At 45.9% G+C, this 26,190-nt stretch overlaps 1 protein-coding gene across 4 annotated transcripts in view; it reads right to left on the reverse strand.

Moving 5' to 3' along the window:
- Positions 1–26,190, reverse strand: part of PDE1C (phosphodiesterase 1C) — a gene marked incomplete at its 5' end in the record, with an annotated part of 253,212 nt that overhangs the window by 15,505 nt on the left and 211,517 nt on the right. For all 4 annotated transcript variants that reach the window (XM_081147053.1, XM_081147054.1, XM_081147055.1 and 1 more), the window contains one exon: positions 24,982–25,059. In XM_081147053.1, coding sequence (XP_081003179.1) covers positions 24,982–25,059 — 78 coding nt within the window. The remainder of the gene's footprint in view (positions 1–24,981; positions 25,060–26,190) is intronic.

Consider the following 26,190-nt stretch of genomic DNA (forward strand, 5'->3'; position numbering starts at 1 on the left):
TTTTCTTTTTTATTTGTGTGTGTGCATGCGTGCGTGTGTTGTTGTTTTTAACTTTGCAGAGACAATTCCAAAGCAGAGGAATTACACGATGCCATGTGAAGTGACCTCCCCTGAATCTACCCAAGCTTTTCATAAGGTCTGCTTTCCAACCAGAGACCTGGTGTGAACAGAGGTTGTGTTCATTGGGAAACTCTGCCCGAGTCACCACCGTCCTGGCTCAAGATCACAAGGTAGCCCATCAGAGGGCGCAGGGACTTGGAGTGGAGCTGGGGGTGAGTAGGGAAGCCCTCCCTACCCCAGAAGCGCTGTGAGGTGGGGAGAAACGCACTGGGACGGTGTCTGAGGCTGTTTCATTTCAGCCTTCAGAAACAGGGGACCACCTTTGACATTCTGTGTTATTATTTATTATTATTATTATTATCAGAAGTAGCAGTAGCACTGTTCATAGTATTAGTAGTAGTATTAAAAATAAAGATACACAAATTGATCCAAACACCTCGGACCCACAAAAACTGTTCATGTGCGTGAGGTGGAGACGCTGGGCAGGGCTGGACGTGGCCATTTTCCAGGACTCAGAGATTCTGTGAATGTCAGAGTTGGAGGGACTCGGAAGGTCCCAAGCTGGCCAGAACTGTGACTCAGAAACCCCTGGGGTGATTTTTATAAATGGCTCCCATGGCCCTTTCCTGAATCGGAATCTCCAAGGGATGGAGCCAGAAGTTTTCCTGTCAACAAGTTCTCCAGGTGAGTCAAATGGTCATCGGTCAAATGAGGTGTCCTGGCCACCAGGGGGTAAAAGATTTACTTGAAGTGATACTTTGGGTCAGGGCCAGGGCTGCCTCATCGCACAATTCCAGGGGCTGCTGTTTGCACTGTATCCTACACAAAGGGTGGTGGTCCTGAGTGGGTAACAGGTCGGTCCTGATCAAGGACACCACCCACATGCAAATCCACACCTCTGGCCTGGTCCAGAGCCTCTTCTGACCCACCAGGAAGGCCTGTGGGGTGCTGGGGTCTCCTGGTCCCGCAGCCAGCAACAGAATTCACAGGCAGTTGGTGGGCCCCGTGGAAATGGGTCCACCTCCACAGTGGGGACGCCAGTAACTTGAGATATTTAACCTCCATTCATAAGACATTTTACTTGTCCCACTGTCCCTTCGCAGTAAGGTTCCTCAATGGCACAATGATATTTGGGTCCCATAACTCTTCACGGGAAAGGCTGACCTGGGCATAGCAGGCCTTTTAGCAGCAACCTTGGCCTCTAGTGATTAGGTTCTGAGTCAGCCTCCCACTGGCTCCCCGATAACTGAGGTTGGCTCCTGAGGTCAGTGTCCACTCCACAGCCACTGAATTACCGACCACGCTACTCGAAGTCCCATGGGTGGGAAAAATACTCAGCTTAGCTCAGTTCCAGCTTCTAAAACCCTTCCCCCTCGTTGCTCCATTCCCCGGGAAAACATCAGAGCCGGGCTGGAAGATGCACGGCCAGGGTCCAGGCCAGCTTCCAGCCTGCTCTGCTGCCCTGAGCTGGCACTGGCCTTGGGACACACGCACCCCGCCCTGTGACTTAAGCGTAGATCTTACTCTGTGAGGGACTCAGATTCACCCTCAGTGCTCTTCCATCCTGGCTTCGTCTTAGGAGCATCTGGGCAGTTTTAAAGAAAATATATTGATGCCCAGGCCCTGCCCCCAGGAAGGGTGGGGCCCAGAGCTGGGTATTTTAAAAATTCTCGGAAGATGTGGCTCCCAGATGTCAGGGAAGAGTTCTCTCTTCTGAACACCTGGTGGGCGCTATCCTCAGGCAATGGCGGGAATCCTGCCAATGGCTCATTTGCCTTTTTACGTGGCTTTCCAGGAAACTCAGGTCCAGTTCGTGCCTTCATGCTGGGACCTGGGGCCATCTGCCCCCGCTCGGCCCACCACCTTGGGTCTTCGTCTGCCCCCTTAACTTTTGCAAAAAACAAAATTGACTAAATGCACGTGAGTTTAGAATTCTGCAACATTTTATCGAGGTTGCTAAAGTGAAAACAAACCACCACATCGGCGTGCCAGCTCCCCTTAATTCTCCTCATCTATAAAGATTTCGAAACATCAGTTTCGGGAGTAATTCTGAGGATCAAGTGAGAAAGCGCGCGTGCAGATGCGGGGCAAGCTGTGCGGGGCCACGCAGCGGTCGTTACCAGCTCACATGCAAAGGAAAGATGCGTGTATGTGTGCATGTGTGTGTGTGCGTGTGCGTGTGTGTGTGTGAAGAAGCTGGCATGTCATCTCTGGGAGAAAAGCATTTTAAGGTCATGAATTACGTCGTCCTTGGTCCACGGCATCTGAATGTCCAAAGAGTAAACAACCCAATCAGTCAGCTCGGGGGCAGAAATGTCATCGCCGCAGCTTGTGGGGCTGGAAGTATCTTTTGACAAATGAATAGCTTTCAGAAATTTCAAATTAATGTCCTCGGTTGGCTCAGCTAAAGGGCAATAAATGTGATTCATCAGGGGCCTGGAAAAGGGGACAGTGATGGAAATGACAAGCAAGGCTGACCACTTGCGGGCAAAGACACACACCTAAGACTCAGGATGCGTAGGAAACCCCCGTTATTGCAGCTTGACCTCAAACAAATAACCTCCCTTCTGCCAAACGGGGTTGCACCGCCAAGCCCAGGCCCAGGCCCAGGCCTGCTGGGAAAGCGTGATGTAAGAGCCCCGAGACCAAGCTCACCGACACTGATAGTCCAACAACAGCAGTGCTGCTATGACACAGGCAGATGCCCCAGCAGAGGCTGCTGCTGCAAGACTAAGCTAGAAAAAGGGTCCGTGGGCCTCCTGGGCGTCTTCCATCCCTCCCGTTTAGTGTATTGCAGCGTCCACCCGAGTGATCTCCGCGAGCCTCCGTCGATCGCTGTCGCTAAGCTCATCTACCAGCATCTCTATGTCCCATCGGGGTGGCGGACATCATCGAGCCGCCTCCTGATGCCTCAGAACAAGTCACCATTCTCGCCCCTTTACAGCTTCGACAAAACAGCATCAAGAGAAACCCACGCCCTACTTAGGGCTGTGGAATGGCTGACGGTGTGGAGGGTTCCAACCCACCCACGCTTCCCTAAGAGCTGTTTTCCGATAGTATATATAAATTAGAGTGGCCTATTCAGATTTTTTAATTATATTTTTTAACTGATTTAGAGAAAGGAAGGGAGAGGGAGAGAAAGAAACACCGATGAGAGAGAAATATCGATCAGCTGCCTCCTGCACGCCCCCTACTGGGGATCGAGCCCACACCCGGGCATGGGCCTGACCTGGGATCGAACCGGCGACCTCCTGGTGCGTGGGACAATGCTCAGCCAACTTAGTCACATTTGCCCTCCACGATGCAACACCCCTCGGTACTGTGCTTGCTCTTGTGTGACTTCATCTCTGTTCATCACGAAGAACAGTGACCAAAACCACAAGAGCCACTCAGACAGGCAACACTATGTGCAGCTTAAATAAGGCCATTTTCATATTTGAATATGCTTTGGAACTGGGCATGTGAATGACGGGTCTGAAAAAATAGTCACAGCCTTTGACCCAGTGATTGTACATCGAGGAAACTTTTCCAGTGGAGATATTCAGAAATTCGATCAGGCCTTGTGTACAAAGGGCTCCATTGCTATGTTATTTACAGCTGTTGAATATAAAAGCGTGTAACTTCATTGTCCAACAGAGAGGTGGTTAAGTTAACTGTGCTAGAGTCACAAAACATTATGTTGCTATTGAAATTATATTAATAAAGAGGTGTGTTTTTTTAATGGGACAATACTAAAAATCCAATATTATGTGGGGAGAAACATAATACAAAATTAAATGTAATGCACTGTATGGCCTTGACTGTGTAAAAATGCATAGCAAAAGACCATAAGGAAAGAACTGACAGGGAATAGTCAATGGATGGGGCATTACAAGTGATTTTAATTTTATCATACTTCTCTATATTTTTCAAAATAAAACTGTTTTTTCTTTCAGAAAAAAAAATTTTAAAAAAATTTTTAAATATGTCCTTATTAATTTCAGAGAGAGGAAAGGAGAGGGAGAGAGAGAGAGAGAGAGAAACATCAATGATAAGAGAGTCATTGATCAGCTGCCTCCTGCACGCACCCTACTGGCGATTGAGCCCCCAACCCGGGCATGTGCCCTGACAGGGATCAAACCGTGACCTCCTGGATCCTAGGTCAACAATCTCTGAGCCACGCTGGCCAGGCTAAAAAAATTTTTTAATGCATGTCGAGCACAGCTGCTTTGGAGGAACATCACAGCCCCTTTGTCAGACTAACAATCCAGTGGGATTAGACACAGGAACAATAAATACACCAGGTGGCCCAGGTAAGAGGGTGGTGTTTGTGTAACGTGCACCATCACCAGTAGGGGTGTCCCTGTTAAGTGGCAATCTAAAGGAGGCAAGCCAGGTGCCACCCAGTGTGTAAACCACTCGTGTGCCCACAAATAGGGGTAAGGACTATTCCCTGGCCAGACTCCTCATGTTTATGGCTAGAGTGAAATAAAATATTGCCAGGTAGCCCTTTCAAGAGAAAGAAAAAGACAAAACGTTTGGAAGTTGAAAACCAGCATCACAGGACTATAAAACCATAATATCATGGTACCCAGAAGAAAACTGAACATATGGGAGCCAGCTAATTCCATGAATGCCGACATTTCTTAGACCTCTAGGGAGCTTCTGATAAACCCATCCACCTCAAAAAAGATCATCTGAGACATGACACACGTGTGTATCTTCCAGTGTGCCGGCAAAGCGCTGGGTGCCTGGGTATTACGTGGCATTTGGAGGTATACGAAAGGGATGGATTATTGAATAAATTTGGACAACCCCACATCTGGGACAGAACATAGACAACAATGAAAAACGTTAAAAGAACAAACTCTCCCACTGAGAGTTTAACTCATTGTTTTTATTTGGAAATCAGAAGAACATACAAGTACTTATTCGTTACCAGTTGCTGGGGGAAAGTATACATCGAGGAGCTGTGGGCCTCATCTGTGCAATAAAGATTTACAATAAACATATCACTTACGGAGAGCAGGTTAGCACGCTCTGTTTTACACGAATCCCTATGATTTATTTTTGCACTTGGAGATGTAACACTATGGCCTTTGAATCGTTTGAGTACAAACCAGCATCACAGGGAGCAAAACATCCTTATTTAGAACGAATGGCCATTCTCTTGCCCTTTGATACACAAATACAGATTGCAACCTGCCTTTCATCTGCCGGGAACATATTTCACATCGTGGAAATAAAATAGAGGCAAGTCCATGTCACCGCCTCCCCTTTCAGAACAGCATTCTGAGAACATACCCAGAAATCCCTCCTGACTCCTCCAAAGAACTATTCGCTGGGCACAATTTGGACTGAGGTTTGGGGTTTGGTTTCTGCTTGCCTCCCTCTTTTGAATTTTGTTGAACATTTTTACATGGATCCACACAGCTCCCACGAAGCCAGCTGAGCAACAGCCAAGTCTGAGGCTGAGTGGAGCTGGGAGATCCACTCGCATATGGCCAGTGCCCTTGCCAGGAGATGCAGGCCCATGGTGAGCGCCCGGCATCCCGAGGAGAAAACCCTGTAACCGCAGACACTGCTCTGCACGGAGGAAGGTAATATCCCCTTATACCGGCCTCTGAGTGACTCTCCTTGCCTTGGGAAACTGGGTTCCCAGGAGGACCCCCTTTCCCCGCTCCCCTTCCCCACTCTGTTCCCTCCCGCCCGCCTGCTCCTACCCTACACTCCCTCACGAGGGTTACGCTGGACCAAGGTGCGCTTGTCGCATCCAGGGTCTTGTGTTTCCACGTGCTAAAACAATACCGCAAGCAGAAGTGCGTGCCTGCACAGGGGCAAAAGATGGCATTTGCAAAAAGGTACAAACACAAGAAGAAAAGATGGGGAAGGCCAAAAAAACGGTATGAAAAAGAGGGGGTCTCTTAGATGAGGTGAGGGGGAGAATCTGGCTGGCCAGTGGGCCAGAGCTGATAAAAACCTAACCGAGCTCTACAAATAAAAATAGCAATTTTTTTTACAGCATATAAAATTGTATAAAAATATCATCAAAGCAAGAATAAAGGAAAATGTATCCTCTACAGCTCTACCTTGTCCAGTTACTGGACAAGGCCTATGGTCTTTACTGTACGTCTATGTATTCCGGTGTGACTGTATTTCTGCACCATCACACATGCGCCCAAAGACAAGGTCACTAGTACACGAATCCCTACCCCCAGGCAGATCGAGACAGAGAAGCAACGACTGTGCCACCACGTGCCATTCCCAAGCCACTGGGTTTGAACGGGCTCTATCTGAATGAGTTACCCTGCACCATGACATGAACGGGCAATGCTTCCCATGAAGACCCATGGGTGAGGTTCAGGAGTCACGGTGAAGCTGACAAAGCAGACAGCCTCCTTGGTGGCACTGACCCAGGAGGCGGTGCGGTCCCCCAGGTAGACTGAGTCAGTGCGCCCTGAGTGAGCTGTGAGGGCCCCATACCCCCACCCCCGCTTCTCCTGGCTCAATCCACGGCAGTCTGGGCTGCGTCCAAGTTCATCTGGTGAAGCCTGCCATTGCCAGCGTTCGATCCATTTCCACTTGGGCACGGAAGCCAGAATAAATGTAAATTCATTTCAAGCACATCTGCCAATATTTTAAAGGAAAGTGGGTGAGGTGGGGGGCATTGGTTCAAATAATCAGGAATAAATAGTGTGTAAATGGACTTTCATGAGTCTTTCAGTCAGGTTTCCCACTGCATCCTACTCTTGTTTAATATAAAAACAAAATGTTCTTTCAATGAAACGGTTCTTGCGTATTGCGGACTTTGCCGGTGGAGCATCTGGTCTTGTAGAAATGTCCAGTGAGAACATCCAGAGGACCACTCCCCGTTTTTCCAACCTCCCTAGACCCAAATCCACTTATCAGATGAACTCTGTCTAATGTCCTAGAGATGCCTGTTTCCATCCTAATTCTAGTGTCTTTGGTGAGAGGAAACCCTAACGACTGAAATGTGAACTTGGCAGGTAATGTGTCTCTTGGTTCTCGAGGGATATTTCATAGAAATAGCGTGCTGGTCATTACAATTTTCCATTACGTTCATTTTCTACATGATAATGGGGCCTTTAATCACGGATCGGTGTTGATGAATTACAAATATTACTTTGCATTTATTCCCACGTACGATCCAATACAACATCATCACTGCAGCATTGTGTTCTTTACTGTCCAGCGCCGCTGTGGTTCGGTGCTGTACCAACCATGGTATCGGCAGGCAGAGCAAAACTGGGCAGCGATCCCCGGGCCGCACCCATAGAATCTTCCCTTTGCTCCATGGGAGTCCATTTGCGGTTTTAAATGTTGCAACTTGAATTATAAATAAATCCACTGGTGTTTCAGGAAGACTGGTGTCACCATCCTTTTTGGAAGAGCACTTTCAGATAAATCTTATTTTGTGCTTGCTGCTGTTTTTCTTAACTCCAAAAGCCATAGAGAAGTTTTTGTCTTTTCATAAACTTGGCTCTGACAATTCCCCACAAGCAACCTGCAATTTCCCCTCCCTTGTGAAAAGCTGCTTGTGTCTCTAGGGTGTATCTGCGTATACTTAGGACAGGCCTTTAGCGAGATGCTTGGCATACAGAAGGCGGCGAATAAACCTTCAGGTAGGTTTGGACTTGGTTTGCACTCCCGGGTGGACAGTGGAATTCAGTCGGGCGATTCTGCATGTGCCTCCTGAAAGCGGGGTGCCAGGCGCTGTGGGGAACCCACTGCAATTCCTGGTGGAATGTGCGGGGATCTTGAGATTAGAACAAAGCTTCCAACTGGAAAAACAAAATGTTCCTGGACTCCCTAAATCCCCTCTATTTGGGACATAATACCACATACGTAGGCTTTCATCTCAGAATCTTCTCTATCTCACTTATAAGAAAAAGATTTTTGTGCTTTTTTCTTTTGTTTTCCCCCTATAAAGTAGTTTCTATCATGTAAGTCTCTGATCAAAGGTTAAGAATAGGAGAAAATATGTTATATATTCTATCTATCTATCATCTATCTATCTATCTATCTATCTATCTATCTATCATCTATCAATATATCTCCTATCTAAAGAAAGGTGATCCATGGCAGGAGTGATACAAAAAGACCAGCATCTTCACTCCCGAAATACAGATCACAAAGTCTCCATCCCTTTGCTCTCTGTCTCACATCCTGCAATAAGGTTGCTCATTACTTTCCACTTTTCATGTTTACAAAAGGCGTGATTCCTGGTGGGAAATATAACGCAGTGGCTCTAATTCTGCGAGCACAGTAAACAGGGACACTAGATCATTCTTGGGCTCTGAGATGTTTCTATATCATTTTATTATCTAAGTATACCAGGTCCTCACTGGGATCCTGTCAGATGTTTTCAATTGTTTTTAAAGGCTCCAAGAATGAAACGGACAGTGGGGAAAAAATCCATTTGAATTTAAAGGGTTAGAAATGAGTCTTTTGCGTGTTACCATTAGGTGTTTGGTAGGGCTCAAAACCCAAGAAAGGTCGGTGTGAATAAAAGATGGAACAAAGACCTCCCCACGGTGCGTCCTTGTGCCAGGGAACATGCCACAGCAACAGGACTTGAGTGCACAGCTCTTTGGCTAAATGGGGACCCAAACTCCATGTGTCACTTGCCACCCAGGGACATGTTGGAGTTGGTTTCTCGGAGTTGGGAATGTCCTACTGCTTTCCCCAAGTACCAGTCAGTTCTCAGTTCCAGTGTGTAAACCCTTGCTCTGTGTGACAACGTAACAGAGTTAGATGCCACAATCCGAGCAACGGAGGATGTGTGTCCCGTATCGCTGCTCACCGTGGAGGGAGGTGTGTCAAGAGAACAAAGAGACCATAGAAAGGGCGCTAGAGTTTTAGAAATACGGTGCTTCCAGTCAATACGGACTTGGAATCATTATTTTAATGTTTTATCTGCCCCAGCATCAATTCATAGCATAATAACACACTGTTTTTAAGTTTTTGAAAAATAGATCATTCTGCATTTCTACTCAAAGTCCCTTGGGAACTTTTTTTAAGAATTTAAAAATAAAAGTTACACGGAGCTTTTATTTTCCCAAGCGGAGCTCTTTCTATACTGAATGCAATTCTGTTCCCATTCTTTCTCAGCTAATTAATGACTTAAAGCAAATGAAAAACACTTTCATTCTTATTGGTGCTAGAAAAAAATGGCTATATTCCTGTGTCTTCTTTTCAAATAGTGTTTCATCTTGCTCATTAGAGTACAAAAGGGAAGCTGCAGGATTTCTATTATGACCGGCTGTAAAGCCCTAGGTACAAAAATACATAGAAAAGAGGTAAAAGGTCAAGGTCAGGAACCCCTGTGCACTGGACGTATTCCATCCCTATACAAAACCATTCCGCCTCTAGGAGCACAGTTTGCAAACTGAGGTCCCACGGGTTGAATGCAGGTCACGGGCAAGTTTTCTTCGACCGGCACAGTGTTTGTAAGTTTCTGAATTAGTTGCCCATATTTAAAAATTTGGAGAGGGTTCCTATAAAATCTTCGTTATCTCTCTAGGACCGCGTTCCTACACAGCGCTGATCCCGCAGCTGACTAGCAGCTGTCCCCTTGAGCCCAGGACACTCTAGTTCCTCAGGGCCCTGCTGCTCCTCCCTGCCTGGCTGATACCCAGGCCCATCACGAATTGCCATTTATCACAATAACTCTGATAGCTGTGGCTTGCTTCGCCCATTTACTCGACCTGCTATGCCCCTGATTTGAATTTGTGGCCACACTGTTTACTGTGGTCGCTGCCAGGAAAGCAGGGGGAGCCGCAGAAAAACGTGTGTGATTCCCGGGCAGCCAGGGACGCTGCCTGAAGTTCCCCTATCGGTGCGACGGGGCGCCCCCAACACCCCGCTCTTCAGGCCTTTCTGCTGGGGACGGGCTCCCGAGGCACAGGCGCTGCAGACGACACACGGCCTCCTTATTTCCGTCCGAAGAAATACCAGCATTTTGCCTCGGCAGTGAGAGGGTTTTTTAAATGTCTGTTTTTGTGCTTTTTTGATGTGGACATTAAATGCGCAGTGGGGGATGCCCTCAGATGTAGCATGGAGCTCGCTCGTCCCCTTACGAGTCCCACTCCTCCGGGTATCCATGCGATTCCCCCTTGGGAAGGACTCACATATCCTTGTGTAAACCACAACCACGTCTTAAGAACCAGTTTCATCCAAATCACACCATTGAGACCCATAAATTTACGAGCGCTCCACTGGATCTGCAGTCCGCCTGGGTTTCGGGGGGCTGTGAGTTTATTCTCTTTGTGGGCCGCCTCCCATTTTCAATTTGTGCTGTGAATCGCCTCCTATCGGGTATTTCTAAAGACTGGTTAAAATGAAAAGAATCCTCTACTACAGCCCCTGATACAAAGGCCCTCGGCACTGCCCTGATGAGACAGAAGAGCAATTAAGTCAAAGCACAGATCTCCAAACAGAAGACGACCCGCCAGTGGCCAGCAGCTCGGCACCCACTTAGTTGGGGACGCTGCCGGGTGACAGCACTGGTTTCCACGCGAACGACACGGCCATCAGTTCAAACATTCAGGTCCACATGAACGAATGCACAGATAAATGAAGCGTCAGAGAGAGGCTGCTCTAGGAAACATCTCCTTTTTTTATATAAAACAAAGAGAACTTCATATTATATAAATGGAAAGAAAAACATAAGAACAATTTTTAAGTCTGAAACTGGGAAACTGGCGAAAACCGAATGTTCCTGACCTGACTCAGGAAAGGCTGCGAGGCCAGCCGGCCCCGCTGTCCCCACCGTCGGCAGCCCGGGCAAAATCACGACACTGAAAGTAACGGTATTGATGGTAATAAAATGGCAAGTACTGTGTAGGTGGCTTTTCCAGGCCTTTCTCAGCGTATCCGGGGTGTCCATTCTCATCAGGCCAGGCGGGTGCCTTGAGAGCCAGGGCGTTAGCAAAGGACTCTGGGGCGGTCCCTTCGTGTTTGGGTTCTGTCTGTGCAAAATCTCAAGCTGTTCTGTTTGCTCGGGGGGCGGGGGGTGGGGGATCCCCCAGAGTGCTTACACCCCAAACCAGCTCCCAGCGAGTCATCTCCCGGGAGGAGACGGCACGAGACAAGGCCAAGTGTGGGGGCTCGTTTGGGAAAGCTGGGCGCCATCCCCAGATACGGGCCTCTGTGGAAGGCGGCGGAGGAAGCAGCTCAGCTAAAAGGACGCAAGACAAGGCCGCCTCTCTGACTGTCGGGGAGGTGCATTTTACTCTTCTGAATCTGAAAAAAAGAAAAAGAAATAGAGAAGTGTCAATGCTGCCTTTCCCCCCCTCTCCACCCTCCAGGTCTGAGGAGAAAATCTGGGGGGCAACAAAAAAGGGGGGATCCATTCAACACTTCAGTGCAGGGCACGGCTGTCTCCTTCGTAACACAATCGCTCCATTCATAACGGGAACGTCTCGGAGAATCGCAAGCACGGGCCACGTTGGAAAGCCTAACAACTGCTTGAAACCAGGTCACCAAGCATGTGGCTCGCGCACCGTGGATATTAAGGCCCCTTACTCTGCAATCAAGGTGACAGTGACGGCCGGATCCAGTCCACCTCCTTCAGGGGTCAGAGACCAGGTTCCTCTAATCCCAACAATTTCGATACCAAAAGAACCATTCCTCTGTCAGAATCCTCGCCTCACCCTGAGAAGCGTCCCCAAAATATTTAAAGCAAGATGGGTCCCAACGGAACTGGCTGTGCAGATGGTAAATCACCCGAGCTCTCTGCTGGCCCCAGAGGGGGCGGGGGAGGAAGGCACCGATGAGACAGGACTAAGCGAATGGGGATGGACAATATTGGGATTTTCTCACTGGCTTACTCTAGGACATGCAACCTCAACGGGCCAGGACAGCACTTTCAAAAAGCAAGCAAGCAAACAAAACCCACTCTGTTATTGCTCCCCGTGTCGCATGCTCTGCAGATCATAGTGTCTCACAGTCAGAGAGGGTTCCCTCCAGGTCAGGGCTCCGAAGGGACAGGGGGCTTTAAGGAGAAAAATACCCTCATCTACAGAGATGCCAGGCGTCCTTACAGGGCGAGGAAAGTCTCCCACTCAACATCAGAGGCTAAGATACTCTCCTAAAGAGGACTTAGTCGAAATTAGGCAGTAAATTAGTGGAGAGACAGGAGAGCCCTTTCTGATTTATCGTAATTACTGTCGATTCTCAATTTCTGGGGACCGCTGATCCAGGCCTCTTTTCTTTATTCTGGTCCTGTGTCTGTTTACCCTCCATTAGCGCCTTTGCCCATTTGGGAGAAACAACAGAAAAAAGAAAAAAACTTTCAACCGATTGCTTCACTAGCGTTCCCAGTGAGGGAAATGGCCCGTCGCATCCCTGGAACTTGCCCGTGAGGGGAAAATGAAACACAAGCGGAAATCAAGGGTTAGAAATTTCCATTGTGTCTGATCGCCTGTGCGCAGTTAGGGCCACGTGGGATCCGCCCATTGGGACTCCTCAGGGGGCTGGCCCTGCCATCAGCAGCTTGAGGTCATATGCAATAAGGCTCCTTTAGATGGTCATCATGGTACTAACCACCTTAAGAGAGGTCCCCAGGCCCTCAAATATAAAACCCAACTTTGTTATGATGATATAAGGTTAATTTTAAAATAAATGACCAATTGGTTGGAAGGAAACTAGGGGCAGACACCTGGAGATGACTGACCAGGGCCACTGTTAAGCTCAGTGCGCCTCCGCTGGCCCACAAGGGAAGCGTGTCTCTTGTTTCATGCAGCCTGGGTTTGCAGAGACCCGCTGTCCAGACAGCTGGGTCCCAGGGACAGAAAGAGGGCCATCCAGGGTGTTGACAGAACCCAAAGGCCTCTGAGAGGAGCTCAGCCTCCCTCCCTAGTCAATGCTTATGAGAGAGGAGGCGGAGTGGCTGCTGTGGATCTGCACCCGCCCTCCTCTGCCTCTGGCCAAGGGGTGGAGGGAGAGGACTGGTCAGGAAGGGGAAGGAAGGGGTAAGTAAAGGAAGCTTGTTTCTTTAACCTGTGCCTGTGCTCGTGGTCAGGAAGGACAACCAACAGTGAATGAGCAACAGGCAAATATTTCGCAGTTGGGTCTGTGACCTGAGGGACCATCCCTAGCCTCCCCAAAACACGTGCTCTCTGAGGTCACTTCTGTTTATAAATCTCTCAGGGACCTTACCCCAAGGTGCCTAGTGTCATAGCTATCTGCAGGGAGAAGCTCCACCCAGGCTCCTTGACCCGGGGGAGAAATATTTATCTTTATAATTCTTCCAGCAGGTAGCGCAATGCCTGGCACAGAGCATATGCTCAACAAGTATTTCATTTTTTAACTGAAAGGAAGCCAACTGAGTAAGCGTGGAGCGGACAGGACAGAAGTAGGCATCGTGGTGAGCAGGAAGTCATCTCCATCCTTTTGCTAATCTTGACTATCAGGACATTAAAAAGAAAATCATAAATATGTTCCCCTTTATTTTAACTAATAGCAAATATGATATGCCAAAAATTTATATTCCCTATTTTTTAAAAAGCCTCACTACGGATGGCTTTTTGTGGGACGAATCTCCCAGAGAAGGAGCACCTGCCACTCGGCAGCCTTGACAAGGTTTGTAAATCACACCCGCCCCTCTCCTCGCTCCACACCTCCTCTCCTGACCCTCCAACGTCCTATACTTGCTTTGTTGTGTTTTGGTTTTATGTATTTGTTTTCAATTGAAACTAAAATTGCAGAAGCATTTTAAACTCAAGTTGGGTAAGACTACGACGCCTACGAAAATGAGGACCTTAAGACAAAGTGCAAGAAGTCACTCTGTGTTTAACTGAGCTGCATGGCTATTCGGTTAATGCTGCTTCGATTCCATTCACTGTAAATCCATGTTGGCGCTCTGGAAGCCACAAAAAGTAGTTCAACTCGCCCAGCTTTTTAGGGGTGACTGAAGAACCGAAACGGAGAGTATCTTGACCCAACCTGGAATGATTCAGGAAAGGACCTAAGCAAGGGCCGTCCCCACCCCTCCCCTCGACGGAAGACTTCTGACATCTCGCAAAGGGGCAGCCACTGGGGCTCCGACGCCTGAAGTGTGTGGTTGTGTGAATCCACAGAAGTGCATCTACTCGGGGGGGATGAGTAACCAAGAACGTTTCAGCAACTGGATTTAGAGAAAGAGGAGACGGAGGTTGGTCGCCACGCGGCCTTATTTCTCCCCTCCCATGCTCCTGCGTCGGGAGGTGGCGATGCAGCCCTGAACCATTCGGGTTAAAGGTAATTGTCTTAAGGAGAGGCATCAAGTGGGAGTTAAAACGACTTCACTCTAAAAATGTGTTTATAGGTCATAATGTTTAGTCCTAAATCACAAGTGGAGCACCTATGAGGCAGCCTCATAAGAATCCGGCACTGGGCTTAAAAATTCTGCAAACCCTTTTTCATTTTTCTTGGGTTTGATTTTTTTTTTTTTTTTTTTTATTGCTTAACTGTCACCCAAGCTCACAGAAGTAAGCTGACTTGGCTGAGTCCCTGAAAGTCTGCCTTCTACAAAAACAACAAAATGAGCCCTGGCGGGTTTGGCTTAGCAGTTAGAGCCTCGGCCCTCAGACTGCAGAATCGAGGGTTCGATTCCCAGTTCCTGGTCAAGGGCACGTACCTTGTTTACAGGCTTGAGCAAGACAGCTATTTTAAATGGTTATCACCAGGTAACCAAAAGTAGGGATGCACGCTCACTCCTTGCCCAAAATGATAGAGGCGATGATTATAGTACGATTATTCTAAATTAATTTCATTGCCTATAATACCAGTGCTACAGCCCTACTAAGATGGATGAGTGGATGAGTGGATGGGTGGATGGGTGGATGGGTGGAATAGACAGATTAGATAGATGAGAGAGAGAGAGAGAGAGAGAGAGAGTAAATTTGTGGGAATATAACTTCCTGAAACCTGCCTATGCCATCCTCTCCTAAAACGTACCCGTCTGATCCAAACATGCAGAATAAGAACAGGACAAAGGACGGTAGCTCATAGGCCCAGTCCTTGGGCTCTTTCCTTTTGGCCCATGCACGTGTGCGATCATGATGGTGCCGAACTACTATTCTCTAGTTTTCCTGCCTTCTCTCTTCCTTTACGTAGCCTGGTCTTTCCAAACTTAAACTATGTGAATACCCAGAAAGTCCACTTCTGAAGAAACCCAAAACACTACATCGAAAAGATGTGCATCCATCCATACGTTCACCGCAGCGTTATTTACAATAGCCAACATCTGGAAGCAACCTAAGTGCCCATCAACAGGTGATGGATGAAGAAGTGGAACATATAGTACGACGGAATATGACTCGACCATAAAAAAAGAATGAAATCTTACCCTTTGCAACAGCCTGGATGGACCTGGAGGGTATTATGCTGAGTGAAATAAGCCAGACAGAGAAAGGAAAGTGCCCGATGATTTCACTTACACATATGTGGAATTTAAAAAACAGAATAAACAAATAAGCGGAACAGAAACAGACTCAGAGACACAGAGAACATCCTGACGGTTGCCAGATGGGAGGGGTTGAGGGGATGGGTAAAAAAGGTGAGGGGATTAAGAAGTACAAGTTGGTAGTTACCGAGCAGTCATGGGATGTAAAGTGCAGCACAGGGAATATAGTCAGTAATATTGTAATAACTACGTACGGTGTCAGGTGGGTACTAGATTTATCGGGGTGACCATTTCTTAAGTTATATAAATGTCTAATCACTGGGTTATACACTTGAAACTAACATAATATTGTATGTCAACTGTAATTGAAAAAAAAAAATTATTAAAAAATATGTGAATAACTGTCTCTGTTCTTCTGTCCCTCACTGCCCCAGGTATTTTACAGCTACTACTCTCTGCATTAAACTCCTAGTACTTCAACAGCTAAGGAAATAACTAAAACACTGAACTTCCCAATCGTGCAAGGCCTGACCCACTCTAAGAGGTATGTAAAGTCGGGCATCAGAGCTCCTGCCCCTCCTCTGGTTGAAGTGAGGGTAGAGTGGTCGGCACACAAGAGTTTGGTTTCTGAGCAGTTTGGGAACCTGCTATGTTGGGAGCCAGAGACCAGAAAGACTAAGGAAATCCTTCAGAAGAAGGTAAGTGAGGCTGGGGTTTTAGATCTGAGACATTCTGACTGCTCTCTTCATGGTTTCCTCGATTTTATTAGTTCAGGAAAAGCAGTAAAAGACTAGAAATGAATGAAATTTAAAAAACAAACAAATATTTTTCTCATGTTCTTCACTCTAGGGGAGAGAATATAAATAGTACATATCGTAGAGGGATAATACTTATAAAATACAGATGTCATCCCTTGGAGCCCAGGCCGCCCGTGGGTGGAGAATTGTAAGAATAAATAGAGCAAGGAAGCTTCGATACTCGCTTGATATTACATTTTTAACAGCTCTACTGGCACGTGGGTGTCTAGAAGAGAAATGGCATTAACAACAGAGACATCGATAGCTCCTGGCTTTGCTACATATTTATTTCAAAGGCAGCTGTTATTTTAAAGAATTTTTCATAATGTTAAAAGAGCTTCTTTTGATAAATGTATTGCTACTTGTGTTTCTCCAATCCCTTGCATAGAATCTGACAAAAATATGATTTTTTTTCTAGGGGGAAAACAGATAAATATTTATTTCATGAATACTAAGAAGTTATTTTTTAATCCTGTACATCAGTATTATGAAAAAAAAATCACATTTTCCCCCAGTAGTTCCAAAATTGTAATCCTCTCTTTCAAATAGATTCCTTTAAAAATACAATAGAACATTAAAAGCGTAACAAAATGTCTAAAAGATAGAGTGAAACAATGAAAGCTATATACCAGTAATTGCAATGGAAAAGTTGTTTAAAAAGATTAATTATGTCATTAAGAAAGAGCACATAATATACTTTTATTTGACAGTTCTACTGTGTAAGTTATTTGGTAAGTGACTGGGTTCTAAAACAGCTCTTTTAAAAGCATGAACTGACTTTAGGAGTTTTCCTTAGCATAACAGAATTTAATTTTTAAAAACTGGCCAATCTTACATTGTACTATATATATAAAATATATATAGAAGCATATGTACGCTGTACATGTTTGTGTATATATGTGTGTGTGTGTGTGTATATATATATATATACATATATATCATACATACACAATGTCAGCTACTGTTTTGATACCACAAATGTGAATTTTAATAACAGAAATCTACGAGAATAACAGTAGTTGCATGTCACCCTGTTCCTTTGTAACCCACCACGAGGATATCTATTATATACCTTCCTTGAAAAGCACTGAACCTAAAATATAAAAGATCCATTGGTTTGAACAGACGTTTGCCACCAAAAGGTGTTTCTAACTGTTCTGATCCCGCGGTGACTCATCAACGCTAGAACCACGTGGCAGTAACAGGGCTTGTACTTCCACGTTCTCAAGGGTTTAAGTCCATAGAAAAAAGGAACGTGGGGGGTTCTGGAATTCACCCCGTGTGACCATTTCCCACCCACATATCATGGGCTGGTTAACAGTGTTCCCCGGAACCCATCCCCAGAAGCCGCTGGGTTGGGTTCCAGCGTCGCGGCACCAGCAGTAACTCTCACTGTTGGGTCAACGAGCAGCACAGCTTCTAAAGTTCTCTAGAAAACGGCACTGAGGTGTATCACCCAACATCTTTAAGCGGCAAAACCTCTTGGAGTCTAACGCGTGAGGCTCTGTCCAGACGCGTGAGAACAACAGGCCTAAAGCGACGCTGGACCCTCCGGGCCCTTTGCCGCGCGTCATTCCCTGGGCAGGGCCGTCGGAGCGAAGGTTCGGGCGTTGGGCTTTCACACCACTTGAGAAAGTAAGGATGTAAGATGTTTGAAAAACAAATATTTTACGGCTCTTCTTGCTAAGCCAAGTGTGAATTTGTTAAGTGAATGGGTCGCGGGAGCTTTAGTAGACAAACAGCTCAGGGAAATGCGGCATCGAACAGGATGCGTGCGCTTGTGACGACTTCTCCTAATTGGGACCCAGGGCACTCCAGATGCTTGGTCCCTGTGCACTCGTCGGAAACAACCCAAAAGGATGCTGGAGTCTCACGTTGAGGGCAAGTCCTCCATTAAAGAAATGGGCCTATTTTTGTCAATACACAGAAGGCTATAATAAGGTATCCTCCCAGAACTAAGAAATAATGTTATCCTCTGAGAGGGAAATACAAGGAAAAAGCCCCAAGGATGGGACTGACTGTTTGCAGAAGCTACCTCAAGACAGCAGATGTTGACTTTAGTGGCTTGATGAATGGAGAAGTACATAGTAAATCAATCATTGCTAAGAACTGTTAAGCACTGACGTGCCACAGATTTAATTTTTAAAGTAAACTAGAAATGATGCAAGGTTATTTTATAGTTAGCTCTGCCTTGAGTGTCAGAGAAAAGCACAGGGTGACAGCTGGTGTTCACCATCCGTGGCCTATTTTACCCGCCACAGTTCCTGGTCTGGGAATACCTTCGGGGGGGGTGTAAAGCTTATGAAAATCAGGTAGGCTACGGTGGTGGAGTGGGAGGGAGCAAGAAAGAAACAGCTTGAGATCACCTGCCTTAAAAACAAATAAGTGTTGCCCTGGCCGGGTGGCTCAGTTGGTTGGAGCGTGGTCCCCTGCACCAAAAGGTCACGGGTTTGATTTCTCGTCAGGGCACACACCCAGGCTGCTGACTCGATCCCCGGCAGGGGGAGTGCAGGAGGCAGCCGATCAGTGACTCTCATCATTGATGTTTCTCTCTCCCTCTCCCTTCCTCTCTCTCTAAAATCAATAAAAGTGTATCCTCAAGTGAGTATTTCCTCAAGATTAAAGTCCAGGAATGCAATCCAAGATTGCTAAAGAAGGGAACAAGAGTGATAATCTACTCCAAAATATCAACATATCGCATGGTTGAAACCGTGGTAAAAAAGGAGACCGGGAAAAAGGTGCCATGGAGGGGCCGCTTGCACTCAGGATGTAAGGCAAGCAAGGTGGGCCCCAGCCGCCCTTCTTGGAAGGTCTGTCCCAATGGCGGAGACAGGCGTCTCAGCTTGCCAAGCGACCTTCTGATCTGATCTCACTTCCCAGGCAGGCTTTCCTCCAGGAGAAAGAAACCACTGAGGGGCCGGCGGACATGAGCATTAGCGTGTGCACGGAGCTCTGCTTCACACGGGACGTCAGTGGACGGCAGCCACAGCCAAGCACTGGCCGCGGGAATTCAGGTTTGTGTCAGCAAGTCCTCAGCAACGCAACCAACTCTCCACTGACCATCAGTGTGGGGTCCCTTTGTCTGCCCATGTGTAGAGCCCCTCTCGCTAATCAGCAGGACTCCCTTTATATGGTCGCATATGTACTGAATGCTCCCAGAGGAAGGAACTGCGTGTTTCCCAAATGGTTCTTACAAAGAGAGCAAAGTGAAGAACCGCAAAGTGGATTTTAAGTCAAAATTCCTGGGTCAAGAATCCTCAGGATTCCAGAACCTCTTCTATTACTAAACTGTCTGATGTGTAGCTGTTGCAACATAAATTGGGGTACAACTTTGAACAAAGATGGTCATTTAGACCACTGCCCTCTAAGACTGGTGAACCCAATAGGTTCTGACTAAAATCCTATTGACAGCTGCTTACAAACAAATCAACCTTTCAAAAATTGGGGAAAATAGTAAACGAATAAAGAATGCCCTATAACATCCCCATGTCGGTATGGGGTGGGTTCGAATGAGCGTGCTGAAGATGAGTGGGTGTGTTCCAGCGTTTCCGTGGCTCTGCACGGCCCGGTACACAGCCAGCAGCAGCTACACGTGGCGACGAGGAGCCCAACGAGAAAAACCAGCCTCGGCTGATAAAAGCCGGCGTCAGCCACAAGCCAAGGCTCTGACGGGCCTGAAACAGGGCAGTTCCTCACTCTGGTGATGGAGGCAGCCTTGTGCCATTGTCCTGGGCTGTATGGGGGGAAATACTTGGAAGAAAGAATGACATGAGCATGATTCCCGGAGATGGGAAGACTGGTAAACAGGTGTCTGTGCAGATACAGAAAATGCCGATGCGCTCAACAAACAAACACATGCCCCCTGGATACTGGTAAATGTGCGTTTGTTGCTTCCCAAGTCTCTAGACACGAACCTAAGTCAGGAGCAGTCTCTGTTGCAAAGACAGACAGACGTGGGACTGGGTTCTCCCCGCGCCTGCTGGCTGACCATTTGCTCCCCGCATCTGCAGAGCGGGGCCCCTCCCAGACTATCCAGGCCCCGCCTGTCTCTCGTCACCAGCTCCACTGCAGAGCCGGTCAAGACGCCCTGCCCCTTAGGCACATAACAAAAATGCTTCAACTTCAGTTAAAAAGAAAAATGTTATTTTTTACAACTCAAGTGTAAAGGTTCAGACCATACCCTACCAATTTTTTTTTTTTTATTAATAACCTGTTACATCATTATATAGAATGAAAGCCATCTAAAAGACTCCTGAGTCATTCATCCCATTTACTACACTTCCAACGAACTTGGTAGAGATCGGCTAGACGGAAAAGGGGAAAAAAACCACATTCATTTCGTTAGGGGACTCCTGTGAGCCCCACAGCAAGTCCAGGTCATGAGACATCAGTCCTGCGAAGAGCTGAGCCACAGGCAAACGCCGCCAGCGGGCACAGCAAACTTCCCAATCACAATTAGTTGTCCTATGCAAACTAACAAGAATATTGGCTCTACTGCCTCTCCGACTTCTCCTGGACTGAGGCCCTCAAGAGAAGAGCACAAGCAACTCGAGGAACATTCAGAAAGAGCGGCCGGAAGGATGGCATTTCCTCCCAGGACACGTGGAGTCCTGACAGGCTCAGCGGAGGGAAGAGCTAAGAGCCCATCGCGTGAGTGTAACACACGAGCGTAAAACCTCCCCGCGTGCAAGCTGCGTTTTGTTTTTGTTTTCTCTCCATATGGTCTCTTAATTTGGCTTTTAATTTGCATTTCCCTCATGATTTCAATGATCCTGTAATGGGCTTACTTGCTTACTGTCTGTTTGAATCTCCTGCATGCTTTTACCTGAGTCGTTTTCTTTGTATTGAATATTGAGATCAACCTGTATCCTGAATATAAGAAGAAATCACATATTCTGATTCTCCCTCCGTCTGCGGACTGTCTTTTCATTCTCCTAAAGATGCTCGGGACGTTGTAGAAGTCTGTAATTTTGGTAAAGCATAAGTTACCAATTTGTTCTTCTGCGGTGTGTGCTCTTATTGCCACACACAGGAAATCGCTGCTAACCTGAGACCACAGAGAGCTGCTCCTGGGCCCTTACCTAGAAGCTTTATAGTTTCATGTTTTAAATTGAGGTGTATGGTCCATTTTATGCTCATTTTCAGTGAATAATCTATTTTATGATCTATTTTAAGTTAACATTTGTATCTGATGTGAAGTACAGATTTTGCATATGGATATCCAGTTGTTCCACCATCATTTGTTGGTGACTTTCCTTTCTCCATGGAATGTCCTTTGTCAAAAATAAGACATCCATATACATGTGGATCTACTTCTAGACTCTCCACTGATCCATTTGTCTTTCTCGGTGCAAATACCATACTGTCTTGATTACTATAGCTTTATAAGTCTTGAAATCAGGCTAACTTTTCCCTTCTTTTTGCAAGTTGCTTTGTCTATTGTGGGTGCTTTGCATTTCCATATACATTTTAGGGTCAGCTTGTAAATTTCTACCCAAAAAGGCCTGCTCGGATTTTAATTGGGATTACATGAAATCTATAGATCAATTTAAAGAGAATTTAATCCATCTTTTAAGAGACACAAACAGTGGCTATCTCTTATCTCTGTTAATGTAGTCAAGTAAAGGTAAGGGCAAGTCCATATTTCAGGGCAACTATAAAAATTTTGACAGGTCCAAGAAGCTAGGCTGTTTCAAACAGGACTAAAAATCCCCAATAAGAATTCATTTATGTGGTACCCCACAAGTCTCTCAACGACACTGTAAATAAGAGATCTTGGCCCAGAAGCCCAGATATTTGTGTGTTGGTACATTCCTTCCTAAGAGTAAGCAAGGTATTTTCAAGACATTTTGAAGGCTTTTTTAAGAAATGAATTTATCGGGGTGACACTGGTTAATGAAACCATACAGGGTTTAAGTGTAAAACTCTATAACATCATCTGCACACTGCACTGTGTGCTCACCACCCCAGGTCAAGTCTCCTTCCATCGCCACTTATCCCCTCTTTACCGCTATCTCCCCCACCCCCTTTCCCTCTGGCAATCACCATACTGTGGTCTGTGTCTATGAGTTTTGTGGGGGTTTTCCTTAATCCCTTCACCTTTTTCACCCAGCCTCCCAATTCTTTTCCCTTCTCACACTTGTCAGTCTGCTCTCTGCATCTATGAGTCTGTTTCTATTTTGTTAGTTTATTTTGTTCATTAGATTCCGCATATAAGTGAAATTATATGGTACTTGTGTTTCTCTGACTGGCTTATTTCACTCAGCATAATACTCTCCGGGTCCATTCATGCTGCTGCAAAATATAAGATTTCCTTCTTTTTTATGGCCGACTAGTAGTCCATGGTGTAGATGTCCCACAGCTTCTTCATCCACTCATCTACTGATGGGCACTGGGGCTGCTTCCAGATCTTGGCTACTGTAAAGAAAGCTGCAATGAACATAAGGGTGCCTATATTCGTTTGAATTAGTGTTTTAGGTTTCTTCGGATATATTCCCAGAAGTGGAATCGCTGGGTCATAAGGCAGTTCCATCTTTAATTATTTTGAGAAAACTCCATACTGCTTTGCACAGTCCGCATTCCCACCAACAGAGCACCCAGCTTCCCTCTTCTCCACACCCTCGCCAACACTTGTTTGCTGATTTACTGATGACAGCCATTCTGACAGGCACAAGATGATCTCTCGTTGTGGTTTAAATTGGCATCTCTCTGATGATTGGTGACATTGAGTATCTTTTCATATGACTATTGGCCATCTGTAAATCTTCTCTGGAGAAGTGTCTATTCAGGTCCTTTGCCCATTTTTTAATTGCATTGTCTTTCTGGTGTTGAGTTATATAAGTTCTTTAGAAATTTTGGAATTTAACTCCTTAACAGATGTATCATTCGTTCTTTGAAGTCGGTTAGAAAATCAGTGCTGCAGGGTACTCAGCAGTAGCTCAGCAGCCTGACGGAGGGGATGCACAACTGCAACGTGGTCATTACCCCAGGATGTAATTTACCCTTCCAGCACAAGCTCCTTCCCTCCACAGTGCCTCAGCTCACTGGAGCTTGGGGACAACCAACTACGGTTCACCTTCCATTGAGTTTCTTTCGAAATGCATACAATGTTGAAGCTTCAAACCCCAGCCGGCTCCATCACACTGGGCTCTGCCCTGTGCTTGGATAGGCCCTCTCAAAAGTATTTAAGATAATTACACAGTTGTGGGGTTTTTTTTTGGGGGGGGGAGGCAATTTGGTTAAAAAGGGCACAGGTAAAATAAAAGTGCTTAACGAAGTTAAAATCCAATCCCGATGCCCACATGACAATATTATAATAGATATTTGTAGCACAATACGAACACCGACAAAATCCAGGACTCCATGTTAAAGATTTGGGACTTGGTTTATTTGGGGCTTTATGCTGTAGGAATTCAGATGGGCCAAGTCTCTGGATACAGGATGGGCCAGGCTTTCCAGGTGGTGTGTTTCAAGCTAAGACCATTCTCCTCTGCTACACATTTTCTGGTTTGTGTTACCCTAACTTAGATCTAACAATACCTGGCAGAAAGCCTGTGGTATTTGAATAAACTTTACCCCTCACAGAGCCTCGTAAGAGGCTGTCATTTGAAATTCTACACGATCTCCATGTAATTCACATCTTAATCACAATCATTCAAGGATGGTATATGCACTAGGTAAGCGGTTTTCGTTTGCACAACGTGGCAAAAAATTGCATATGAGTACTTTCCAGATATCCTGTGACAAGGCACACGACTAAATTATTTGAATGATCTTAGTGGAAATTTCTGAGGCTGATTTCCTGCAGATGACAGTGTTTGAGAAGTTGTGTTCAAACGTCTTCTTACTGCTCAACCTGCCTCCTCAGCGCTGGTTCTCCAAAGGCGTTATAACCAAACTATTCAGAGAAGAGCTTAGCATCCAGTACAGTGTCTCCAGGGAGGTATGATTCAAAGGGTCTGAGACGCTAACAAAATCCACCTCCTGGAAACTCACTTTTGGTTGAATACCATGTACATGCTTGAGGGGCTAAGTAGATACGAGCTCACACTACAACTGAAACCGAAGATTTATGCAAAAAGGGAGGGTAGTTCCCTCAAGCTGATAGCTCAAAATTTGGGGGGTAATAGAATTTGAACTTTCAGGGTTTATAGAGTGGGATGTTTTCTTATGGAAAGCAAAAGGCATGCTCTTGAGGCACTTTACGAGTCTGGTTCTAACTGGCGTGGGGTTGTCGTCCCGTATCCTACACCTACGTCCATTCTCCAGTATGTGGGCCTCCCGACGTCCTGATAACACACCGAACAGATTCTGTGTTTGTTTCTACTCAAAGTAATAACTAATTAAAGGTGTAAAAAAAAAAAATGCGACAACTGAAAACATGGAACATTTCCCATTGACGCTGCACAGTTCATGATCAAAGACGCACATTCCATTCCATCAAAATCAGCAAGTCCAGGATCAGCTTCTTACAAAGTTCACAGTGAAGAATGGTGGCGGGAAAGAAAGGACAGGATGCATTTGGGATGGAGAAAGCGTGGTGGGGGGAAGACAGACAACAGTGATGTGTCGATTATTGAAAAAGGGGTACCAGTGCTCATGAAACGTAGTGAAGTGTTTTATCAGGGTATAATATAAGCATATAGTAACAACCATGATTTCGGTTCTAAGTAAATCCTAACAAGCTAGCATGAAATTGCACATCTATGGAAAATGTAACGAGAATGATGCCCTTACCGTCTGCTTTCTTGGAGTCATTTCCGACATTGGATGGATCCTTCTTGTCTCCCTTATTTTTACCATCTTTCAAGTCACCTGCAAGTAATAAACGTGACAAAAACAGAATATGTAGACACCTGAGGAGGAAGTTATAAATAGCTTTAAACCTGTCAAGGCAAAAAAAAAAAAAGAAAAAACGCACAGCATAATTTTAGTCAAAGGGGGTACGTGCCTGATGGGAACATCCTTTAGACCACAGATTGGGTCCTGGATGTTGGCTTATGATCTGGGAATTGAGACTGAGCAGGGCTGTACTTAAGGCAATGGTGTTGATCCTCAAGAAAGGCAGTTCAGCTTTATCCTTAGGCTGTGGAGTGAGGGAAGCCTGGGTTAAATGTAAGTGAGGTAAGTGAATAGCTTTTTAACTTTTATGTGCCTCAGTCTCCTTACCTATGAAATGGGGACATTAATATTTATTTTATAGGCATAATACATGGACAAATGCATTTCAAGTATTGAATGTGGTATCTGACAAATCACTCAATGACAGTTATTCTAAAACAGAGCTATAAATGGCATTCTAATTAAGAAGCTTATCGAAATATAATTTGTAAATGTTATAAAACACTGTGCATACAAACGTAGAATGAAAACATCCAAAAACATTTAAATTTAGGAGAGAATGAGAGGATAGTAAGGATGGTTCCAGAAGTACTTAAGGAACTGGGTATTCATAGGTATTTTAGAAATATGTTAAAATAAGATCGTTAAGTTAGAGACAAAACTGGTTATGTCCCACAGGGCGATAAAGCCATAACCTTTGGGGTTATCTCCTCCGCCAGTGAAAAGTCTACAAGTGAGCATGTACCTTCACAGTACTGGGGCTTGAAATAAATAGTAAATGACAAAGTTGAACAAAGTCACATCTCCTAGAATAGGGGGGTCAGCAAATTATGGCCCCTGAGCATATCTGGCCTGTTCTTTAATTTTATAAATAAAGTTTTATTGGAACATGGCCACACCTTCATTTATATATTGTCTAGGGTTGCTTTCCTGCTGCCCTGGCAGAGTTGAATAGTTGCAACAAAGATGCATGAAGCCAGGACTATTAACTATCCAGCCCTTCACAGAGAAAGGTTGCTGGTCCCTGCCTTCAAGAAATAATACCCAGCCCAGCTGGGCTGGCACAGCGGTTGAGCATCGACCTAGGATCCAGGAGACCGGGGT

The sequence above is a fragment of the Miniopterus schreibersii genome (genome assembly GCF_964146895.1).
Source record: "Miniopterus schreibersii genome assembly, chromosome: 9".
Classification (NCBI taxonomy): domain Eukaryota; kingdom Metazoa; phylum Chordata; class Mammalia; order Chiroptera; family Miniopteridae; genus Miniopterus; species Miniopterus schreibersii.